This window comes from Formica exsecta, unplaced genomic scaffold (genome assembly GCF_003651465.1).
Source record: "Formica exsecta isolate Colony F162 unplaced genomic scaffold, ASM365146v1 scaffold308, whole genome shotgun sequence".
Lineage (NCBI taxonomy): Eukaryota > Metazoa > Arthropoda > Insecta > Hymenoptera > Formicidae > Formica > Formica exsecta.
In genome coordinates this window covers 910,273-929,635 of record NW_021850337.1, presented here as the reverse complement: position 1 = coordinate 929,635, position 19,363 = coordinate 910,273, and the positions used below count along the sequence as shown (strand labels likewise).

At 38.0% G+C, this 19,363-nt stretch overlaps 1 protein-coding gene across 2 annotated transcripts in view; it reads left to right on the top strand.

Moving 5' to 3' along the window:
• The window catches only part of LOC115237713, a 214,584-nt gene that overhangs the window by 104,810 nt on the left and 90,411 nt on the right, over positions 1–19,363 (top strand). The window contains exons 2-3 of one of the 2 annotated variants that reach the window (XM_029810942.1): positions 14,078–14,280; positions 18,197–18,385. In XM_029810942.1, coding sequence (XP_029666802.1) covers positions 14,078–14,280; positions 18,197–18,385 — 392 coding nt within the window. The remainder of the gene's footprint in view (positions 1–14,077; positions 14,281–18,196; positions 18,386–19,363) is intronic. The other variant, XM_029810943.1, reaches the window with a different exon arrangement.

Below are 19,363 nucleotides of genomic sequence, written 5' to 3'. Positions count from 1 at the left end.
GATGTCTCGTCGTCCCCTGAAACGCGCCACAACTCTCCTATATTTGGCGATACCTTAGCGAACGCGCGCTTCGCGTCCTCGCTTTGTCTCACGTTAGATTTACATCTAATGTAAAGAGATTTTGTCGTGTAACTCCTTATTACGTATCGCTTGAGTAGCTCTCACTGGATTACGACTGTTTGCCAGCGTTAACGAATCGTATTAATTATATACGGCATTAAATATTTCAGAATTAGATTTGAAACTTTTCATTACATCGCAGGATCTGTGAAACTTACTTTATTTTCTGGCATTGTTTCTCCATAGACTTTTATTTCTAGAATTAACAAATTTCTCTTTCTCTCTTTTTCTTTCAAAATTAAATTGTCTCAACATTAACTTTATTAATATAACAGTTATAACGATTTTAAAATAATATCCTTTATTTCATCTCTACTCTCTTACTAAGTCATGTATATTACTGCTTTTCCCCGCTCATAATTATTCGCATAGCTGTTTCCATTGTTATTATATTTATGCATTGCGAATAGTAGGATTCATCTGTGCATGCACTCGAGTGGAAACATTCTGTCTGAGCGCGTAATAAACGCCACTTTCCCTCGCTCTTTCTCTCCCGCGCGTATCTAACTTACGCTTCATTTTCCAGTCGTGTCGGATATATCTCGCACTCGTACTACTGCCGCGCCCGACGGGCTTCCCGTACGCCGGCGGCAGCGTAGTCTCCTGCAAATTGTAGGCAAGCTCTCGGCGGGTTGTGTACATATCCCTAGGATTTAACTCACAGCTCCTCTCCAACGTACCCGAGGACTCGGACAGACGTGGCGAAATGGAAATCCGCAAGCCCCGACTGCGCCGCGCGTTCACGATAATTGTTATTGCACCGAGGACGAAGAAGCCGAGTACACGACGACCACGACGACGTCGTCAACGTCGACGACGACGATAACGAAATACGAATGTGCACGTATACACGGTGCGCAGTTGACATTCGCGGTTTAGTCGATGAGGATCCACACGAACACGGAAATGTGATTGAAGTCCGGATTTTAGCTGAGATCAGGTGCCGCGGGTTACAGACTGTTATTATACGAATAGCGTGCGGAGACCCGACGCGGTTTCCATTCAAAACCGCAAACGGTATATTATTATTTGTTCGTCTTCCTTTTGTTGGAGAGAAAATGGCGGATATTTAGAAAGGTCGTTTCTCTTTGAGCAAAGTTTGGCTTGTCGTTAAGTCATCAACCGTCATTTTCGATTCAACAGCGCGAAATTATTTTAATATCAAATATAAATATAGTATAAAAACATAAAATTGCTTCTCATATAATCTTACATTTTTGAGGTTTTGGGAAAACACACGGAAATTATCTAAACCTTATCGTAATTATTAAAACAATTACAGCTGTCTCTTTCAAATAGTTATGGTACAACTTATTATATTTAAAAAGTGAAGTCATTTATATGAAGATTCCCAATTTTCCTTCATCCATGAAATATTACTTTGTTTATATATATAATTTATATAATATATAAGTATTTGTAAAATAACGTATCTTTGAAATATTCCTTCGAAGTTGTTGTGATAAACGTAAAAATGTTCCATTAATCTTTCATGCTGGGGAATCAAACCTCCTCGTTTCTCTCTTATCGATCTTTTTCTTCTCGACATTAGACTCTGTCCGGAACACACGGGCGGCGTTTTTATTTTCGTGGTAATATCGCGTTGCTCGTCCTAAAATCTTTCCGATTGCGGTACGATCTCGGCATTGTCTTACGCGAAGCTCGCCTCCTAAAAGCGTCCCGACAGACAATTGGCGATATCCGGATCGAACGATTCGAACGATCGAATGAATCTGGATTCGACGCGGTTGCGATATTCGCTTGCAAAAACTATGATTTGTGCATTGTGTAACTTCCAATGTGTAAATCTCGAGAAAAGAAACTGACGGAGAAGACGTGTTGATGCGAAAAATTTTCAGGAATGTGTTAAATATGTTTTATTTTAAATAGAAGATAACACATTTTAACAAGGAAATCATGTTATACGCTCACTAGAGTTCGATACATTCAAATGTTTGTGCACGAGTTATGTTTGATCTATCTTCTGCTATTAATTAGTTGACGAGAGTTACGGATATACGTGTATATTGAGTGCTAACTTTGTTCAAAGCTCAAAGCAACCAAACCGGCGAAACGTAAGCGCAATTAAATAAATTACGGAATTGTTATCCGCGTGATTTACTAAATTTGGTTAAGCTTGTTACTTTGATTCTTCGTGTCAGTCTCTTGTAATAAACTATAAACAAATTAGTTTTGTTTATATATATATAACTTATATTTTTTAGTAAAAAATAGAAATATATTTGACATTATTTTATCATTTTTGAAATATATCTATAAAACGATTAATCGTATTAAAAATACCGATTATATCACTAATTTAATCAAAACAACTAACATCACTCTGCGATCTGAAGACAGAATGACAAACATTTTACATGATATCTTATATTCCTATGCCATAAGATCAATCATTATTCTCGAATAAAGATAGATACAAAAGCGCGACATATATCGATATTTACCGTTCCGATCGTGAAAGTAATAACGTCAAAAAATCTGCACTATTCGTATGCTTTATTAACTGCGAACAATGTTGGTCAACCTTAATTCCGTCGAGCGTGTAACAGATAGCCAATGCGCGTTAAACACGCGTGAATTCGTGATTAACGCGCGACACAGAATGGCCAAGCACGTCATGATGTGTTTGTAAAAAGGAAATTTGATTATGTAAAATTAAAATCGACTCTATATGGATAACGGATCGATTCACCAGATAACTCTCTCGCTTGTCATTTTTAATATAAATCAGATTTTATCTAAGAATTTGAGGAAAATGTTTGCAAATTTAAAGATGCTTAAATAAAAGATAAGACTTAGAGAATATACTTATATAAAGATGGAGATATTTATAGAGATACTTATATAAAGGATAAAAATAAAGCAATCTAATATTAGTGATTTAATAAATAGAGCGAGGATGGAAGAAAATGAAATAAAACTAGAAGGAGAAAAAGAGGGAAACATCTTCGATTAATTCTATCGGAAGGTAATTGTATGAATATTGAAGCAAACGAAGGAGATGATTGATTCTTTTTATAATCTTTCCTTCTTTTTCTTTAAAAGAGCTAAGAAGCTTTATTTCGAGAATAAAACGTAAAACATTTCGATTGCACGTATAAATCAAGGGATACATTTTGGTTATTTTATACTTTACTATGTATTAATGAGATATATTTATTTTACATGAAAAAATTAGTGTTGAAAGCGTAGATTCTAATAGCATAATTGATGATTTTTGAATGATGCAACATTGATTAGAATAAAAATTAGCCTAGATAAAGGAATGACTTCAGAGTGTGAAGAAACCGTTTTAAAAATTGATACTATAATAATTCATCAAGAAAATATAAACATGTCATTACGCTCATCGTCGACGCACCGCCATATGTTCGTCGAATTAATTCTGCTGAATTTTGTTTAATTAGTGAGCTCATCTACTGCACCGCTCACAACTCATTGTTTACCGTCCACCCGTATGAGCGCGGCCTAACATAGGACATTAATGTCCCGCGAATTATTACCGCGCGATAAATTACGGTTGTCCTGGACCGCGCGACACGACGCGACGGCTTCCCTTTAACGTATGACCGAAGCCGCGCGGTTTAATGGCTATCCGATTCCAGCACGAGCTTATTTATTCGCGCGAGCGATGTTGTTTCTCTTCGTCGAGTCCTACATCAGGATTTTCAAAAAAAAAGACAATTGGAATTTATGAAACATTTAAAGGTTCGACGATCTGTCATCTCCGCGAGATAATCGTCTCACATAAATACGAATTTATTACAGATAACTGCCAAGAAAATTTTGTAATTTCAGATTGTAATACATTAAAGCTGTAAATAATATTGGCTTGGAAAATATAGTAGAATACTGAGATGAAAAGATGATTATGAGTTTTCAATTATATACATCGCTAAAACTTTGTCACAGAAATTAATGCATTCTTGGTCAAACAGTAGGACTGATTTTACATCGACTTTGACTACTTCCGGTTAGAATTATGCTGAGCGAGAAGTTGGTGAGACTTATCGATCAGAGTTTTGCTTCGGTAACTTCTTAGACAAATTGGCCAACGAGAAGAATTAATGATGCCGCCGGCACGGTGCGGAAACGCGAGACAATAAAGCGGTGCGAAACTTTGTTTGATGTATAAATAATGGAGCGTAGATCCAATTACTTGTTACAGAAACTGTAATAAAGTTACGTAGTATTATAAAGGATACTATAAAAATTGTAACTTGTATCGTAAGATTAAACACGATATGTCTTTCTACTGTCACGCGATTCTTGCCAACTTTTTTACAGATTTACACAGAGTAATTCATTTAATTTTAGACTTCGTCTAATAAGTCTTATCATTTTTCTCGTAGAGGAAAACTGTGCGAAGTACTTACTTCGCTTTATAGCGTCAAATAAATTTCTATTTTCCATTTCCCTATAAAAAATATGTCAAAATTGCACTTAAATTTGCGCATCATATATTTCTACTTCTCTTTGTCTAATAAAGTCCTTATCACGCCGGCACCTTCGACATATTTCTTCGTTAATTACCCGAGAATCGCGAACACGCGCGTCTACGTGACCCGTGAATTTTCCTGCTTTCTCGCACCGGGACCGGCCACGTGTACGATGAGATGATGCACGGTGGATTACGGGCAAGCGATAAATTACGGTAGCCGGGAATGGCTTTCGCGATGGCGCCGCCAATGAAACGAAAGGTGGCACACACTGTACATATATACGGTCGAAACACAAGTCAGTCGCGCGTGTCTCGGCCTGAGCGAAAATGTCACGGAAGCGCGTTAATCTCATCCTGGCGTATAATTCAATTCCGGTTTAACCTCGTTATCCGCCGGCTACGTTTGCTCGTTAAACACGACGGGAACGAGTCCGCGGCTTTTGGAACGAATCATAAACACGCGCCCAGCTCCTCGTATCCTTCCCTCGTCCTCGCTTCCGGATACACAGTGCGGGTAAACATTTTTTTCGTCCCGCCCGCGGTTGAAATTGTATTCGTTATAAATTTCATTCGTTTCGCGCGCGAAAAAAAGAGATCAGCCATGTCGATTCGTTTCAATTAAGTAGGAGAGAATCCCTGACGTGAAAATCGCGTGGTTTCCGGTAACATAGAGAACAAAATAAATACGAACCGATGAATGAGATTACTGAGGGAAATATTATTAAATAAATTTTATAACACACATTGTTTTGTCATATTATTTCCCGCAAGTATCTATTAAATCCGCTGTGTTATTAACTTTTCGTAAAAGTTCTCCCCTTAAAAATAACAACGAAAAAAATATGTTGAAGTGAATATGTAATAATTAAAAATAATATTATATATATATATTTTGAATAAAAATATAATTGAAAAGTTACGCACTTTTAAACACGATTGAATTTGATGATATTATATCCATAATTCAAGCAGCATCGAGATGAATCGAATTTTTGCCCTTGTGTGAATATATTAGAAATTCAATTACATTACTTCATAGAACTACTTCGCCGGATTAACCGGTGCATTCATCCTATCTTTTTGTAGAAAATGTTAAAAAAAAAAAAACGTCGGAATCACCATCATTCGAATATTGGAGTATCGCAAATGTGATTGCGAACGACGTTGAACGACAACAACGACGATGACGACAATGAGACCACGAAAAAGCGGCGCGGGATGGGTTTATCAAAAACTTCGATCACCGGCAAATGGGATCGAGAATGAAGGCGCTTGTATATAGCGGGACACACGATGAAGAGGAAAGGGAGACAGAGAAAATGGAGGAGGAAAAAAAAAGAGAAAGAGGAGAGAGAGATTCCGTGGATGGAGGAACTGCAACGACCGCTGAAACTTTTAGCAATCTATCTTAGAAACTCTCCCCTTTACGGATCTTCGGGTCTATGCGTTTCTCTACAAGGTGTATCAGAATGTAAAGAATATAATATTCTTTGGCAAACTCAAAGTCCTTCTCGTCTTGGAGAAAATTTACAAGCTATAATTCGATTTATTACTTTGATTATTTCGAGAGATTTAATTTTCACATTGAATAACAGATGATTTAATGTCTGTTTAGAGTACAGTATCGTTATTTATTTAAAACTGTGTAAAACTTTTAATATAATCTATAAATATCGTAGTTTTTAATATTAGATGAATTGATTGATCGAATTTCGATCTCTGGATGAAAAAAATTTGTCTAAAAATTTTACGCTGTTTGCCGAGCACTCTGTATACACGCGCTACGTCTTCGGCGACTATGTATATGTGAAAATAAACGGCCCGTTCCCGCGTTGATATAAGGGGGACCGTCAGCCCCCTGTGCTGCGCCGCGCGCATAGATTTTAATTATGCGACCACGTCGACCGCGTTTCAACCGCGTTGACACAGTAAATACAGCAGGCTTAAAACTTTATGGATCGCCATTCGTTGGAGCGAGCACTGATTACAGCCGTCGTACAGGGTTGAAGGCTTTGCACGTAGATTGATTAAAAATTTCTTACATGAAACTTTAATCTCCGATGATATTTGTTCTAAAGAAGCGCGACGTTGCACGCTTTCATCTTTATAGAATGTGTGACGTGGAAGTGATTTAAAATGTCAGGTATGGAAATTATGATAAAGAGACGGCGTAAAGATTTACAAGTATTAATAATAATAAACTGAGAAAAAAAATATATAATTCACACACACACAATGTTTAAAAGAGATAAAGAGTTGATTATATTAAAGAGTTCTAAATGTAATAATTTCGAAAGAAAAAAGAGATTCAAGAAAGCTTCAATAAGAGACTGATATTAATATTCAAATACTGCAGAAAAATTTCACAATATCCCGTTTTAATTTCCGCGTCAGTTTGGATCTATACATTTAAATGCAAAACGCTTTACTTTCGGCGTCAAGATACGACTGTGATGGAAACCTGCTATTGATATTATTCTTCCTGACAGATCGAACGATACTCAATATTCGGGAAATTCGTTCACACGTCTCGGGCTTCGACGATATGAATATCAAATATTCACTCGAGTAAATTACAAGACTACGTCTTTGGCGTCAGAGGACATGAGAAACTTCCATCGCGGGGGAGTCAACTTTCGCATTATCGAAATTAAATCGTGAACTTTAAGCGGTACGTTCTAGCGCGGTTGAAGGCGCGAAAGTTATCGCGAGGAAAGGAATTCGTCGGTGCATGCTCGAAAGAGCGAGATCAAAAGCGCAATTTCGCTTTGAGGCGAAACAAGTTCCTCTTTTATATCCGCGGAAACAGTCCGACACGATGGCCAATAAAGGTTCGACATTGAACTTTCATGAACCTGCAACATCAATAAAAGTCGCGACGTAAATATGACTTAACACTGCGAGGATCGCATCTTTTATCTTGCGTGAGAATCGTTTGGCAAAAAAATACGAATTCTGCGATTACTCAAATATGCTGACGATATAAAACATTCAATTCGGTTTCCTAAATGATAAAGCGATTTATTCAAATATAAAAATATGGTAAATTACGAAGACAAAAAAGAAAAAATAAATAGTAATTAAAAAGGAGCGTAAAGGGAGAGCATAGTAATGGAATCGAAAAAAAAAACTGTAAACCTAATAAGATTGCAAATATTAAATTATCTACAATTATTATCATGATCTTGAAAGAAGGGAGAGCATAGTAATGGAATCAAAAAAAAAAACTGTAAACCTAATAAGATCGCAAATATTAAATTATCTACAATTATTATCATGATCTTGAAAATTTAGTAAATAACGGTTTACTGGAGACTATGGCGTGGTTGCAGTTTTCATCTTCGGATTCCCCTAATCGGATTCGCGTGACCAAGGATGCAGTTACCAACCGCCGATCTAACCGGGGCAGACGTAAAATAAAAAAGGCGGTTAATCCGCTTTAAGCTCTTCCGGTTCTTCGTGGTAATAACAACAAGTTAAATTCACCATTGCCGGTTGGCTACCGGCATGAGGTGGAAACCATAATGCAAACCAGCGGCGAACCGCATCGTGAGTTTAGTGTCGCCGCGACAATTATCAAGCTTCCGGTGAAAGCTTCTCGGATTAAAAAAAAGGCTCTTTTCTCATTTCTCTCTCTCTCTCTCTTTCTCTCTTGGAGCGAAAAGAAGAATAAAATGTCAGAGACAACAAAGACGCGAGGCGTAAAAAGATCTTTTACGATTTTCGCTTTTTTTCATCAATTGAAAAATAAATCGGGACGGAAACGCGTGGGAGAATAAGGAAGTTATAACGCGAGAAAAGAGAGAAGAGAGGAGAAGAGAAGGCATAGAAATGCGCGGACCGAGCCGCGCTTTTCCGCGGCAATCTCGTTACCTCGGAGCGTCTGAAGTCTTGTTTCTTTCCGATCGCGATACAAACAGGATTACGTAAATCCGATTTTCTAATTACGCGCGCACGGCCCGTTCCTCATTACGGCGTACTTTAATGGCACCTCAACGCTTTCCGACCGTTACGCGCCGTTGATTTTATTTCTCGCTGCAAATGGTGCTGCGTGTTTGTGGAAAATTTTTATGATTCTACATGAAATATATACGTTACGTGTCTTAATTACGATACCATCTCTCTTAATAAGGAATTGCAGCAAGAAAAAAATTTAATGGGCAAATATATATAATAAATTGCAAAACAAATTAGTGTAATAATTTTTTCATTGTTACAACAATTTTGATTCGCTAAGAAATTTTCTTCAATTATATATTGTTCGTAAAATTTGTGTGACACTATGGATATTTTTTATAAAAATGAAGAATATATTGCACGCTGCTTGTTTCCATGTTAATCAGGAAAAATGCCATAACTTAATTATACCGGTTTCATCAGAGCGCTTTGAAAAATGAGGCTGCAGTCTCAATGTAGACGCTTCAAAAGAAAACGGGCAAAAATAATTAAAAAGGAATACGCTGCTCCGGTGCAACAGTTTGTGTTTGAGTTAAGCGTTTCATTTATGATTCAAGTTCGCGCGATGGCGGATAATAACTAACGCACTTTGAGATAATGCAACCCTCGAAAGCATGCAACCCTGAGGGAGGATTCCGTCTCGCATCCCGTTATACTACCGGTGCACAATGTTCATCATATACTTTGCGTTGGCTCTCCGAAAAAGAGAGTTTTATCGTTAACGGATCAAATAAAGGGCGGCGGTGGTGAAACTCCTAGTGGGTAAAAGAGAACTACAAGTTTCATCTTTTACATTATGGCGCGAAAGAGGATTGCATATTTCATTTCAGAAGAAGGCCAGCTTTATCTACCGTCTTCTCTTCGCGGGGCGACGATATTACTACGGGCTCGATCAAAAGGGGAGAAGTAAAGCCGTACCTCTTGTATAAAGGTGCTTCACTTCTCTACAGAACGCAATATAATATCCGCGAAATAACCACGCTAGCAGTGTGATGTGAATTTTCGCGAGAACGAGCGCGCGTGTAATTCTCATGGATTGTTGAATATTTTCGAAAAAATCAGCAAAATTCTCTAAAGATTTCCCTCCAATCTGTCGTCGATGGAAAACGTTCGCGTATCTTTCCCAAGGATAACTCGGGACATTTTTTCGTTGTATTTCTGGGTCAATCAACAAGATTCCTTCGAGTGCAGCCGAACAGAATCGGGCGAAATTTACAATGAGAGAACGACAGGAAAAACATTTTCCAGAGGAGCCTTTTCACGCGCGCGCGCGCGCACGCGCTATCCTAAAAAGGACATTCACGTTTACATCCACTTCAAAGAGCAGCTCTTCCGCGAAATTGCAAGAGCGTCTAGAGGCTCCTCGCTGCATCGACCTATAGAAAGAAAGTGGCGTCGTCGCGTTTGCATAATCCGGAGACAAAGAGAAATATCTCGAAGTGGCCGTCTTGTGTTTCTGCAAAAAGCACGTAAAACGACGGAGCGCTTTTATTTATCCCAATTGCGCGCGAATCCGTTCGTCCCCGCCGCCACCCCTTCGGAGAAAGGGTGCTCAATCCTCAAGCGGTAATGAGGTTTCGACTGGCGGTGAGTTAACCGGAAGTCGTTTCCCCGAATCAGGGGTGTTGCAGGCTTTCGCGAGCGCGCGTCAGGCAGAAATTGGTTGCGGGCAACGACTGGCAATCGGAAAAACGAGCTCTCGCAATCAGAGTCCCGTAAACTCGTGCTGCCGTCGAGCCGTTCTCGCGCGGTTAACGAGCGCCGATTATGAGCAAGGAGAATGCCGGAGAAATGGACGAGCTTGTTATCAGCTGCTCCCGCGACTTGTTATGCGTCACGTGATCGTACGTTTCCGAATCCAAAAGGATTTCCCGGGTACTTAACGCGCTAATGATGGTTCCCGGAATAATTCAGCGTCGATTTTTATTTAGCCGAACCGTCAATAATCTTCTATGTATATATATAAATGCAAACGTATGTTTTATAAATTAAATATATTGGAATTTAAAAATTAAATTTCTATTGTGCGATTACATGTTACTGGTCAAGTTGATTTGCTTCTTTATAAAATTTAAATTCAAAGTTTAATCATACGGAGATTTTAATGTTGAATACGTTAGAAAATTCCGTGCGGAAAGATGTAAAGTAGCACACTTGAATTTATGTTTAATAATATAAATATGAATATTGAATATGAAATATATTTTATACATTCATATGTGTGTATGTGTGTTATATACGCAGGTAAGATCAAAAAGTCGGAGCAATAATGCTCCAACGTAGGTAAAACGATAAAGGGAAATACACACGAGAACGCTTCTCTCTCTTGTCAGAAATATTATTTCGCTTCGCCAAGCGAGACGAAGAAAAGTTCGCATCGGCAAACGTTTTTGATTTGGCGCAAACGTTTCCGCTTCGCGGATGAGAAATCGCAAATCTAGGCGCGCGGTAAGACGTTTACCTTGTTTAGAGATAAATTTCATGCCAGATGGAAGGGGAGGAGAGAATGAAGAAGAATGGACGCGAGACGAGGGTCGTCGCAAAGGCGAGGAGGTAGCCCAGACATTCGATTTCAATTCGCGGGAAGAAGTCTTGCATGACTCGAATGGAATCCGGTGGAGAGATCAGACACTCTAAAGGAAACGCCTGAAAAGACTCGGACAGTTTGAAAGACTTAGCTTTAACGTCCGCGATGAGCAAGAAATATTCCCGCCCGTTGCATCCAGAATGCGGAGGGAAGCCTCGATGGCAATAGCGAGACGCGACTCGTGAGAGTCGGTTCCGATCGAGACAATTGGACAAATTCCTTTGCGTAATGTGCTGTCTTTGTCGCGGGATAGTAACGAATAGTAGAGGGAAAGATAAGATTTATAGGAAAGAACGCGGATAATGGACTGTGCCGTCACTTTGAGCGTATTTTAAGGAAGCTTTTGTGTCGCAATTTCTTCTCTCTGGCGACTTTATTTACGCGGGACTGCGGGAAGATCTCTGCCAGATACGATCATAATATATACCCGCTTTATATTATCTGAATAAATTTCAAGTGGACTATTTGAATGGATTTTTAATACGTTAAAGATCGTCGACGAGTTTTCCCTTAATTGTCTCGTGAAGAGAGAGAAATATTTACCAATTAAATATTTATAAATTAAGAATAATATTAAGCTAATATGTATACTCGAAAAAATTGACACAAATTTTATATTCTTAAGAGAAGATTGTCCAAGTCTTTTTACTTGTTTACTAGTTGTTATATAAGTAAAAGACTACACGTACATTGCGAGTGATTAAAGTTCGCTTTGATTGAAATGTATCGTGACTAAAATCGATGGTGGCGAGTACTTTCGGCGTTTTTCTTTTCGAATGTTCCATCGCAGCAAAACAGTTTTCAATACGCCAGGTGCCGTTGATAAATGGCACGGAAACGTTTGTAATGCAGTCTCAGCTATGAGATGTCAAACTCCATTGGCAAGTTAACGACTCGGTCGTTGTAACGACGGAAATTGACGACACGCGGACGAGATACGGAAGGAGAAAGAGAGAGAAAGAGAAAGCGATGATGGAGAGACGCGTTCGAAAATGCATCGCGAAATGCAAACCGCGACGTTGGAAGCAACTGCAACTGACATCGACGGTTAGGCCAATTCCGTGGAATGTCAACGCAGTGTTCTAGATTCTGCAATAGTCTATATATATATATGCATATATATATTCACATACATATATATTAGTCATCAAACTAGAGATGAGCTTCTCTAATTGAAATCCGACGATCCTTATAATAAAACGTATATTTAGCTTCTTCTATTAAAAAAGTTTATCTTTCTTCTTTTATAAAAATATTAATTAAATAATTGCTCTTAGAGAATATTTTTAAATATCTTAATGCTTTATATATACGATGAAGCGATGTAATAAACAGTCGTATAACTGTACCGCTTATTTGCCGTGGCATTATAATATTTCATATGGCTTTCCTGTTTTGGATACAAAAATCGAGATTTATTTCTCGACTGATGAATCTATCCCGTGCCGGGATCATAATTCACAGACGCTACATAAACACTGCGAGAGCTTTACGAGAGGCTTTACCCCGGTTCGCCCTTTGGGCACCTTGACTCGCAAGCCGAAATTCGCGCGTCATTAAATCTTAACACGCGCGACTGTAAATTGCGGACACCGACCGGACGATACGGAGTGCAATCGAGGTCTCTCTCACATTCCGCTCGATGGACCTTTAACGGCTTGCGCACTTAAACCCAACACGCTTCGTGATCCCTCACACCGCGTTTTGCCCCCTCCCCCTTCCCGTGCTTCGTCCTCCAAATTAACCCGATACCTGCCGTATTATGAGCCGTCCGGCGGAGTTAATGCGTAACGCGCTCGTTACAAGCTTGAAATAAATTCTCTCACCGCACACGACCAGCATTCCGATATGACTAAACAAGTTTGCCTACTATGATATAACTCGTTATGAAATTGACAGAAACGATTTAGACAAAATTGACGATAATTACCGGTATACATTACGACATTTATTACGGTAATTATTACTATATGACAAGATAAATAACGTGATGATTAATTATGCCAGTAAAATATTTAACGATATAACGCGATGCTTTGCTAAAAAAAGAAAATTAAGAATTAAGAATCCATTGTTATACTGCGTGCTCTAAATAGATTGCAATACAATTGTGCATCGTTAATCATGTATATATTACGTCGCTTGTGTCTTTTTTTTCTTTCAGTAATTATTAATTATTTATAATTTATTACTGCTTATAAAAAGATGTATATATACGTATATCACTTTTTATACTTTCTTTAACTTTCTATTAAACTTAGAAACTTCAAACCGATCCAGAAACGTTATTCTACAATATCGTAATAACTTGTGCAAGTTCTACTATCTATGTATGCACAGCGAAGTGCGTTCGTTTCGAGTTTCGGAGGAAACTTCGGGCACGAAACTCGCAATGGCATTTGCCCCGAACCCGCCTAGCCACCCCTCTGCTAACCGCGTATTTATTCTCACGCTTAACACACGCCACCCTTTTACCGTCCGTGCCCGCACTCGGCTGACAGACGCGGGCGGTAATTGCGAGATGTCTGCGGATTCTAAACGTCGTCTCTCGTGTCCGTGTCCGCGGATTAACGAAATAGGAGCCTGGAATTGCGCGCCGCGCGAGATTAGGAATTCTATTCGTGATCAAGAATTAAAGCGGGCTTGATAACACGATTCGCGAAAGCTGGATTGCTCTTTCGAAACTTGGGCGGAATCGTTCTCGATTTCGAGATTGGAGAAGAAGGAAAACTTGAAAATAAAATTTCTAAAAGTAGGAGAATTGGTCCCCGTTATCTTAGTTTACAAATCTTTGATGTGCATAAAAATATTTCGTAAAGTTTGAAATATGCACTGATTTTCATGATATTAAATTAAAATTTATGTTCTCTGATCGAGATCAATAATTTCATTAATTATCGATTATCATTCCTGATCTGCGAATACTAAAAATGGATATGTTTGTGTTTCAGCGGGCAGTGATATCAAAGTGGACTTTAAAATGCCAGAAGAGGCTGTGAAGGGTTCCTCGATCGATCTGAAATGCGAATGGCGAATACTGAGTGGCAGCTATCTCTACTCGGTCAAATGGTACAAGGATGATCACGAATTCTTTCGATTTCTGCCGGAGAGCAGTCAAACCCAGATATTTCCTCGCCCCGGCGTAAAGGTCGAGGTATGTCCCTTAATCTATGTCTACTATGTTGAAATTTGTATCATTATTTGTGTATCATCAATCTTGTTATGTCGCAATGTTAATTAACACTTATCTATCGAAATAATCTATAAATACGTAGATATAAGGAATTGAAAATCTTTCTGCATAACACACATACATATTTCTTATAAAACACCTCGTAATATCTGCTAAAAAAATTTGTTCGAGAAAAATGCATGATAAATCGACAGAAGTAGAATAGAAGAGACGGTAAAGAAATTCAACGATGATCAGAGTGGAGACATTATCGCAGATTCGATTTTCCCCGATTAACGGAGCACTCTTGCAAAATTCTCTCGCTCGGTGGAGCATCGAAGATGGAACAAGCGATCGCTCACATCGAGCGTATCCGAAGCGATTCGAAATGTTCATCCCTATTCATGCGTTTCGAGGTCGGAGGAATCCTCCTTTCGCGATGCAAGCGAAATTCCTTAAAACGCCGCTCAGAAACTCGCCGAGTTCTTTCGTCGTACCGTACGCGGGATTCGATGCAATCAATCTTCCCCCGTCGCCATTCCCTTCTCCCCCCCCCTCTCTCTCTCTCTTTCTCTCTCTCTCTTTATCCCCCGCTCGGGAGCATCGAGACACGAAGAACCCGAGGAGCACGCGAGCCCTCGATAAGACGAACGCGAGGAGGAAAGCTCCTGAGGGGTCGGAGCGCTGCCGACGTGTGTCGAGATCCGCACACAAGTTTCCGCGATTCCGATCGGTGGCGCTACCCTGAAGCAGAAGGCACCATCACGTCCCGATGTAATTCATCTTCCCGGGTCTGGCTGGCTCGCTGGCTGGCTAGCTGACTGGCCGGCAAAACGTGCCGTGCAGTAGGTAGTGCATCCAGACCAGCGTTCTTACGTTGGTACAAACGAGGCGCGAGTTCATCGCCGCCGCCACCGCTGCGATGCTACATCATCTTTCCCGTAACTCCTCCGTGCAAGCTGTCAGGCGCTATCTTCACCCGGGGTCGGTAAAAGGAAAGCGAGGCCGCGGTAAGCTCGGTGAATAGTCTTCCGCACGTGTTACGCTGATGGTACCGCGTATAATCGAGCCGGATCGATGAAAAGGATTATGTCGATATATCGAGGAACGAGAAAAGCAACGTTATTCTGTAACTTGAGGTGAAAGCTACGCGATTAGAGCGAAAGGAATATCTTAGAACTGTGTACACAGGATGTAATCGGACAGATCGGATAAATGTGATCAAATAGATAAAAATAACTATTAGATGTTTGTACATGTAACATTTTATATTAATTATTAAATAAAATATTAGAACACATGAACGCGTTTCTTAGTACTTGTATATTAATCTTAACTTCTATTCCCCGTTTTGTCTGACCATAAATTGATTCTTTCCACTTGCATTTCTTTCGTCTGATCATGTATAGTCGCTTCTACGTGCATCCCATATTGTCTGCTTATACTGTGGTTATTATTACTATTATTAAGAAACACACAAACGCTATAAAAAATTTTTTAATTAAATTTAACGAAATTTACAGATAACTGTGTGTTTGAATCAAAATAGAATCTTTTTTAGAAAATGCAATTAATTATGTGTTATTTATTATATTTATTTTTAAAAATGAATGCAATCCTTAAAGGAATTCTTGTACTTATAAATTTGCCGATGACGTTTATCGATTTAATTTATGTTTGGCGAAGAGGCTAGAAGACGGTCTACATTTTAAAGACGCTTCGAGAGCCGGATTAATCTGCAGAAATGCGCTTGTAATGTAAAATTCAATCACCGGTATATAATTACGGTAGCTTCTATCAACAATAGTTAAGCGAACGCTTCTTTCGCCCGTCGTTAACATCCTTGACAGAATCGATTCCGGACGCAATGCATTCACCGCATCCTTCTGCCGATATCAACGAGACAGGAGCTCGTTCGCTGAATCTGAGAATACGTCATCTTCTCTAGAATTCTCGATATATACTGATGGATTCGCCTGTCGGCATTCTCCGTAGGAAACCAGATCTCGCTAGAGTGAGGAAGAGCTAAAGTACTTTTGCATGATTTATATCTGTGTGCTTCTTTCAGGATAGCAATATCTGTCAATTTGCGTTTTGCATGCGTCTGTTTGTTTCCAGAATATCGTATCCACAAAAAAGATCCAGAGATAAAATTTTTTTTATAATTATAAAACTACCAAATTTATGTAAATATATTTATATATATTATATTAATTAAATATATTTATATATATTTACATACATATATTTATATAATCTGAAAATATAAGAATTTAAGAGCTTTGATTTGAATAACAATCTTCTTGATTAACGATAAACAAAGCAAATCCTCAATTCTACATTATTGGAAAATTATTAATGTAAGCGCGATTTTAATATATACAATAAATTAAAGCGTGAAAAGACGTTAAATAGCATATCGACACGATAGCGCAGATATTTCCTGTATACGTACGCAATTATGTTTTATTTCTCAGTAAAGTACTTTTGCATGATTTATATCTGTGTGCTTCTTTCAGGATAGCAATATCTGTCAATTTGCGTTTTGCATGCGTCTGTTTGTTTCCAGAATATCGTATCCACAAAAAAGATCCAGAGATAAAATTTTTTATTAATGTAAGCGCGATTTTAATATATACAATAAATTAATAATTAAATTAATATAATATAATAAATTAATATTATTTGTGAGTTTCTCTCGATAAAATTCTACAATACTTTGGTATTAAGTGCTATATCGGTAGAAACACGAACAAGTTTAGAACCCATTTCTGAGTGCCACGGTATGTTATCTTTTCCTGAGAAATCTCCACTGGTCTTCGATTCTCTCTCGCTTCCGTATTTCTGGTCTCTTCTCCGACATTGAGGATCGAATGTTTCAAAGAATGCAATCCGCCAGATTGTACTCCAATATTCTACAAATGACGTTCCCCGATTCACCGTCCTCTTCTCTTAACATCACGTAAGATACTATTGTATTTGTAAGATATAACACATACATATACATATATACATATACACGCAGAGTCTTTCCGCAAATAATAAAGGAAATTGTGATGGATATTCCTATAAAGAACGAATTTTACATTTAGATACGATCGAATTGAGTCGTTTATTTTGAAGATGATATAACTTTAGTTTCAAAAATTTAACTACATGTATGCAAATATTTTACTAAATTACTTTTAATTAGTTATTAATTGTTTGAATTATGTATGTCGTTTATTTTAAAAGTAGCATAAGTTGAATTTTTGAAGTCCCGCTAAAATTCATGCATTAAATTATCTTTGCATTTCATTGAAATTCATAAAAAAATTTTCACGTATATTTTCAAGATAAATGAGTCTATTAAACTTTTACGCCGTACATACGTGTAAATGTATAAAATCAAAGCCGAATGAGAGAAGATGCAAAAAAGCGTTGTCGACACACGCTATCAATTTTTTGTTAATTTTCGCAGCACACGCTATCATCGATCGGTGGTAATCTCTATCAGCAAAAACGAGCTTGCAGTATTGTGAAATAAAAATGTAAATTCTCTCTTTTAAAATATTATCGGTATGCTGGCAAATATTTTTTGACTTACAATTAATTGACGAGAATTTTAAACATCGATTTGTCAAACACTGATCCATGATAATCTAAAGAGAGATATGAAGAGCTAAAATTGCGAGTATTCTAAATATTTCTATGTATAAATATTTTGAAGAAATAACATTTTTATTACAAAAGCTAAATATTAAGTAACGTCGATATAATGATAAATGTCGTTACATTCTTTAATGTAACAAAAAAAAAAATACGTAAGCTAATATATATAAAATAAAGATACAAGAGATTTTGTTAAAGTGTAATGTACGTTTGAGTATCATTTATAATTTATTTTTTGAAAATCAAGGATTCAACATCTTCACTCAATGAAGCAAACCGGGACAAAGTCGTGCTCCGACATAGTACAGCAGCTAAAGCAAACAGAACTATTAAAATGGAAATTTCTTTGTGCGAATGTACACACTTGCGAGAAGGGACTAACTTCCGCACAAGATTTTCGGCACGTCGTATACTCGAGACGCGGCTCGAAAACAAGGTCAGTAGCAACGATAGTTTGACGATAGTTTAAGGATAGTTTCGGGCGAGATCACCCTCGACGCGAAACTTTTCGACGATTCGCGAACCGGATAATACCCTTTCCTCGCGCTTTTTTTTCTTTCTCTCTCTCTCTCTCTCTCTCTTTCTCTCTGTCTTTTACCCTCCAGTCATTTTTTAAACTTTCCTCCGCCGGGAGAGTCTGAGTTTTACCCGCATGCGCGCGCGGTCGTTTGCGCAGAAATTTAAATGATTTAGCTCCCATCCCGAGAGAATACGCGAATTTTTGATGTTCAAGCAGAACTTCGCCTCGCGAGATATATCTCTCGATGCGAGAAAATGGCTGGATAACGGTGGCACAGAAACGATGCTTGATACGCTTCACATTTAATCTGGCACGTGATTTTAAATTTAGGGGTCTTAAAGTCCTCTCAAAATCCTCTCAAAGAAGTCTCAATCTCTATTTACAAAGAAATACTCGTGAATTCTTCATTGATTAATTAATTAATTTATAATTTCTGAGAAAGTCTTTTAAAACGTGAATATTTATATCTAGATATTTAAAAAAGAGATTATATATGTTAAAGTAAAGATTACAGAATGAATATTTGATTCTTTTTTTTTCATGAAAAATCTGTGGGGAGAGAGAATGTTCTTTTTATATATTTTTAAAAAAGTCAACGCGAATCGATATATGAATTGTAAAAATGATAGATAAAACATGATTATATTAGCGTCTCGAGACTTAAATATATATGGCATGTAAAAATGACGAAAAATAATTGTTATAATACCGATTCTGTTGTATGTACCGAGCGCGAGTATCCTGACGCAAACGCACTCAATATCCTTGTACAACATTACACGGCCGCAGCTTTATGGTTTTGCGGATTGAATATCATGGGAAACCGTAACTACATTAATTATCCGCGCGATTCATCTAATGGAATGGAAAGCCGTTTTAAGCCGTAACGCATTC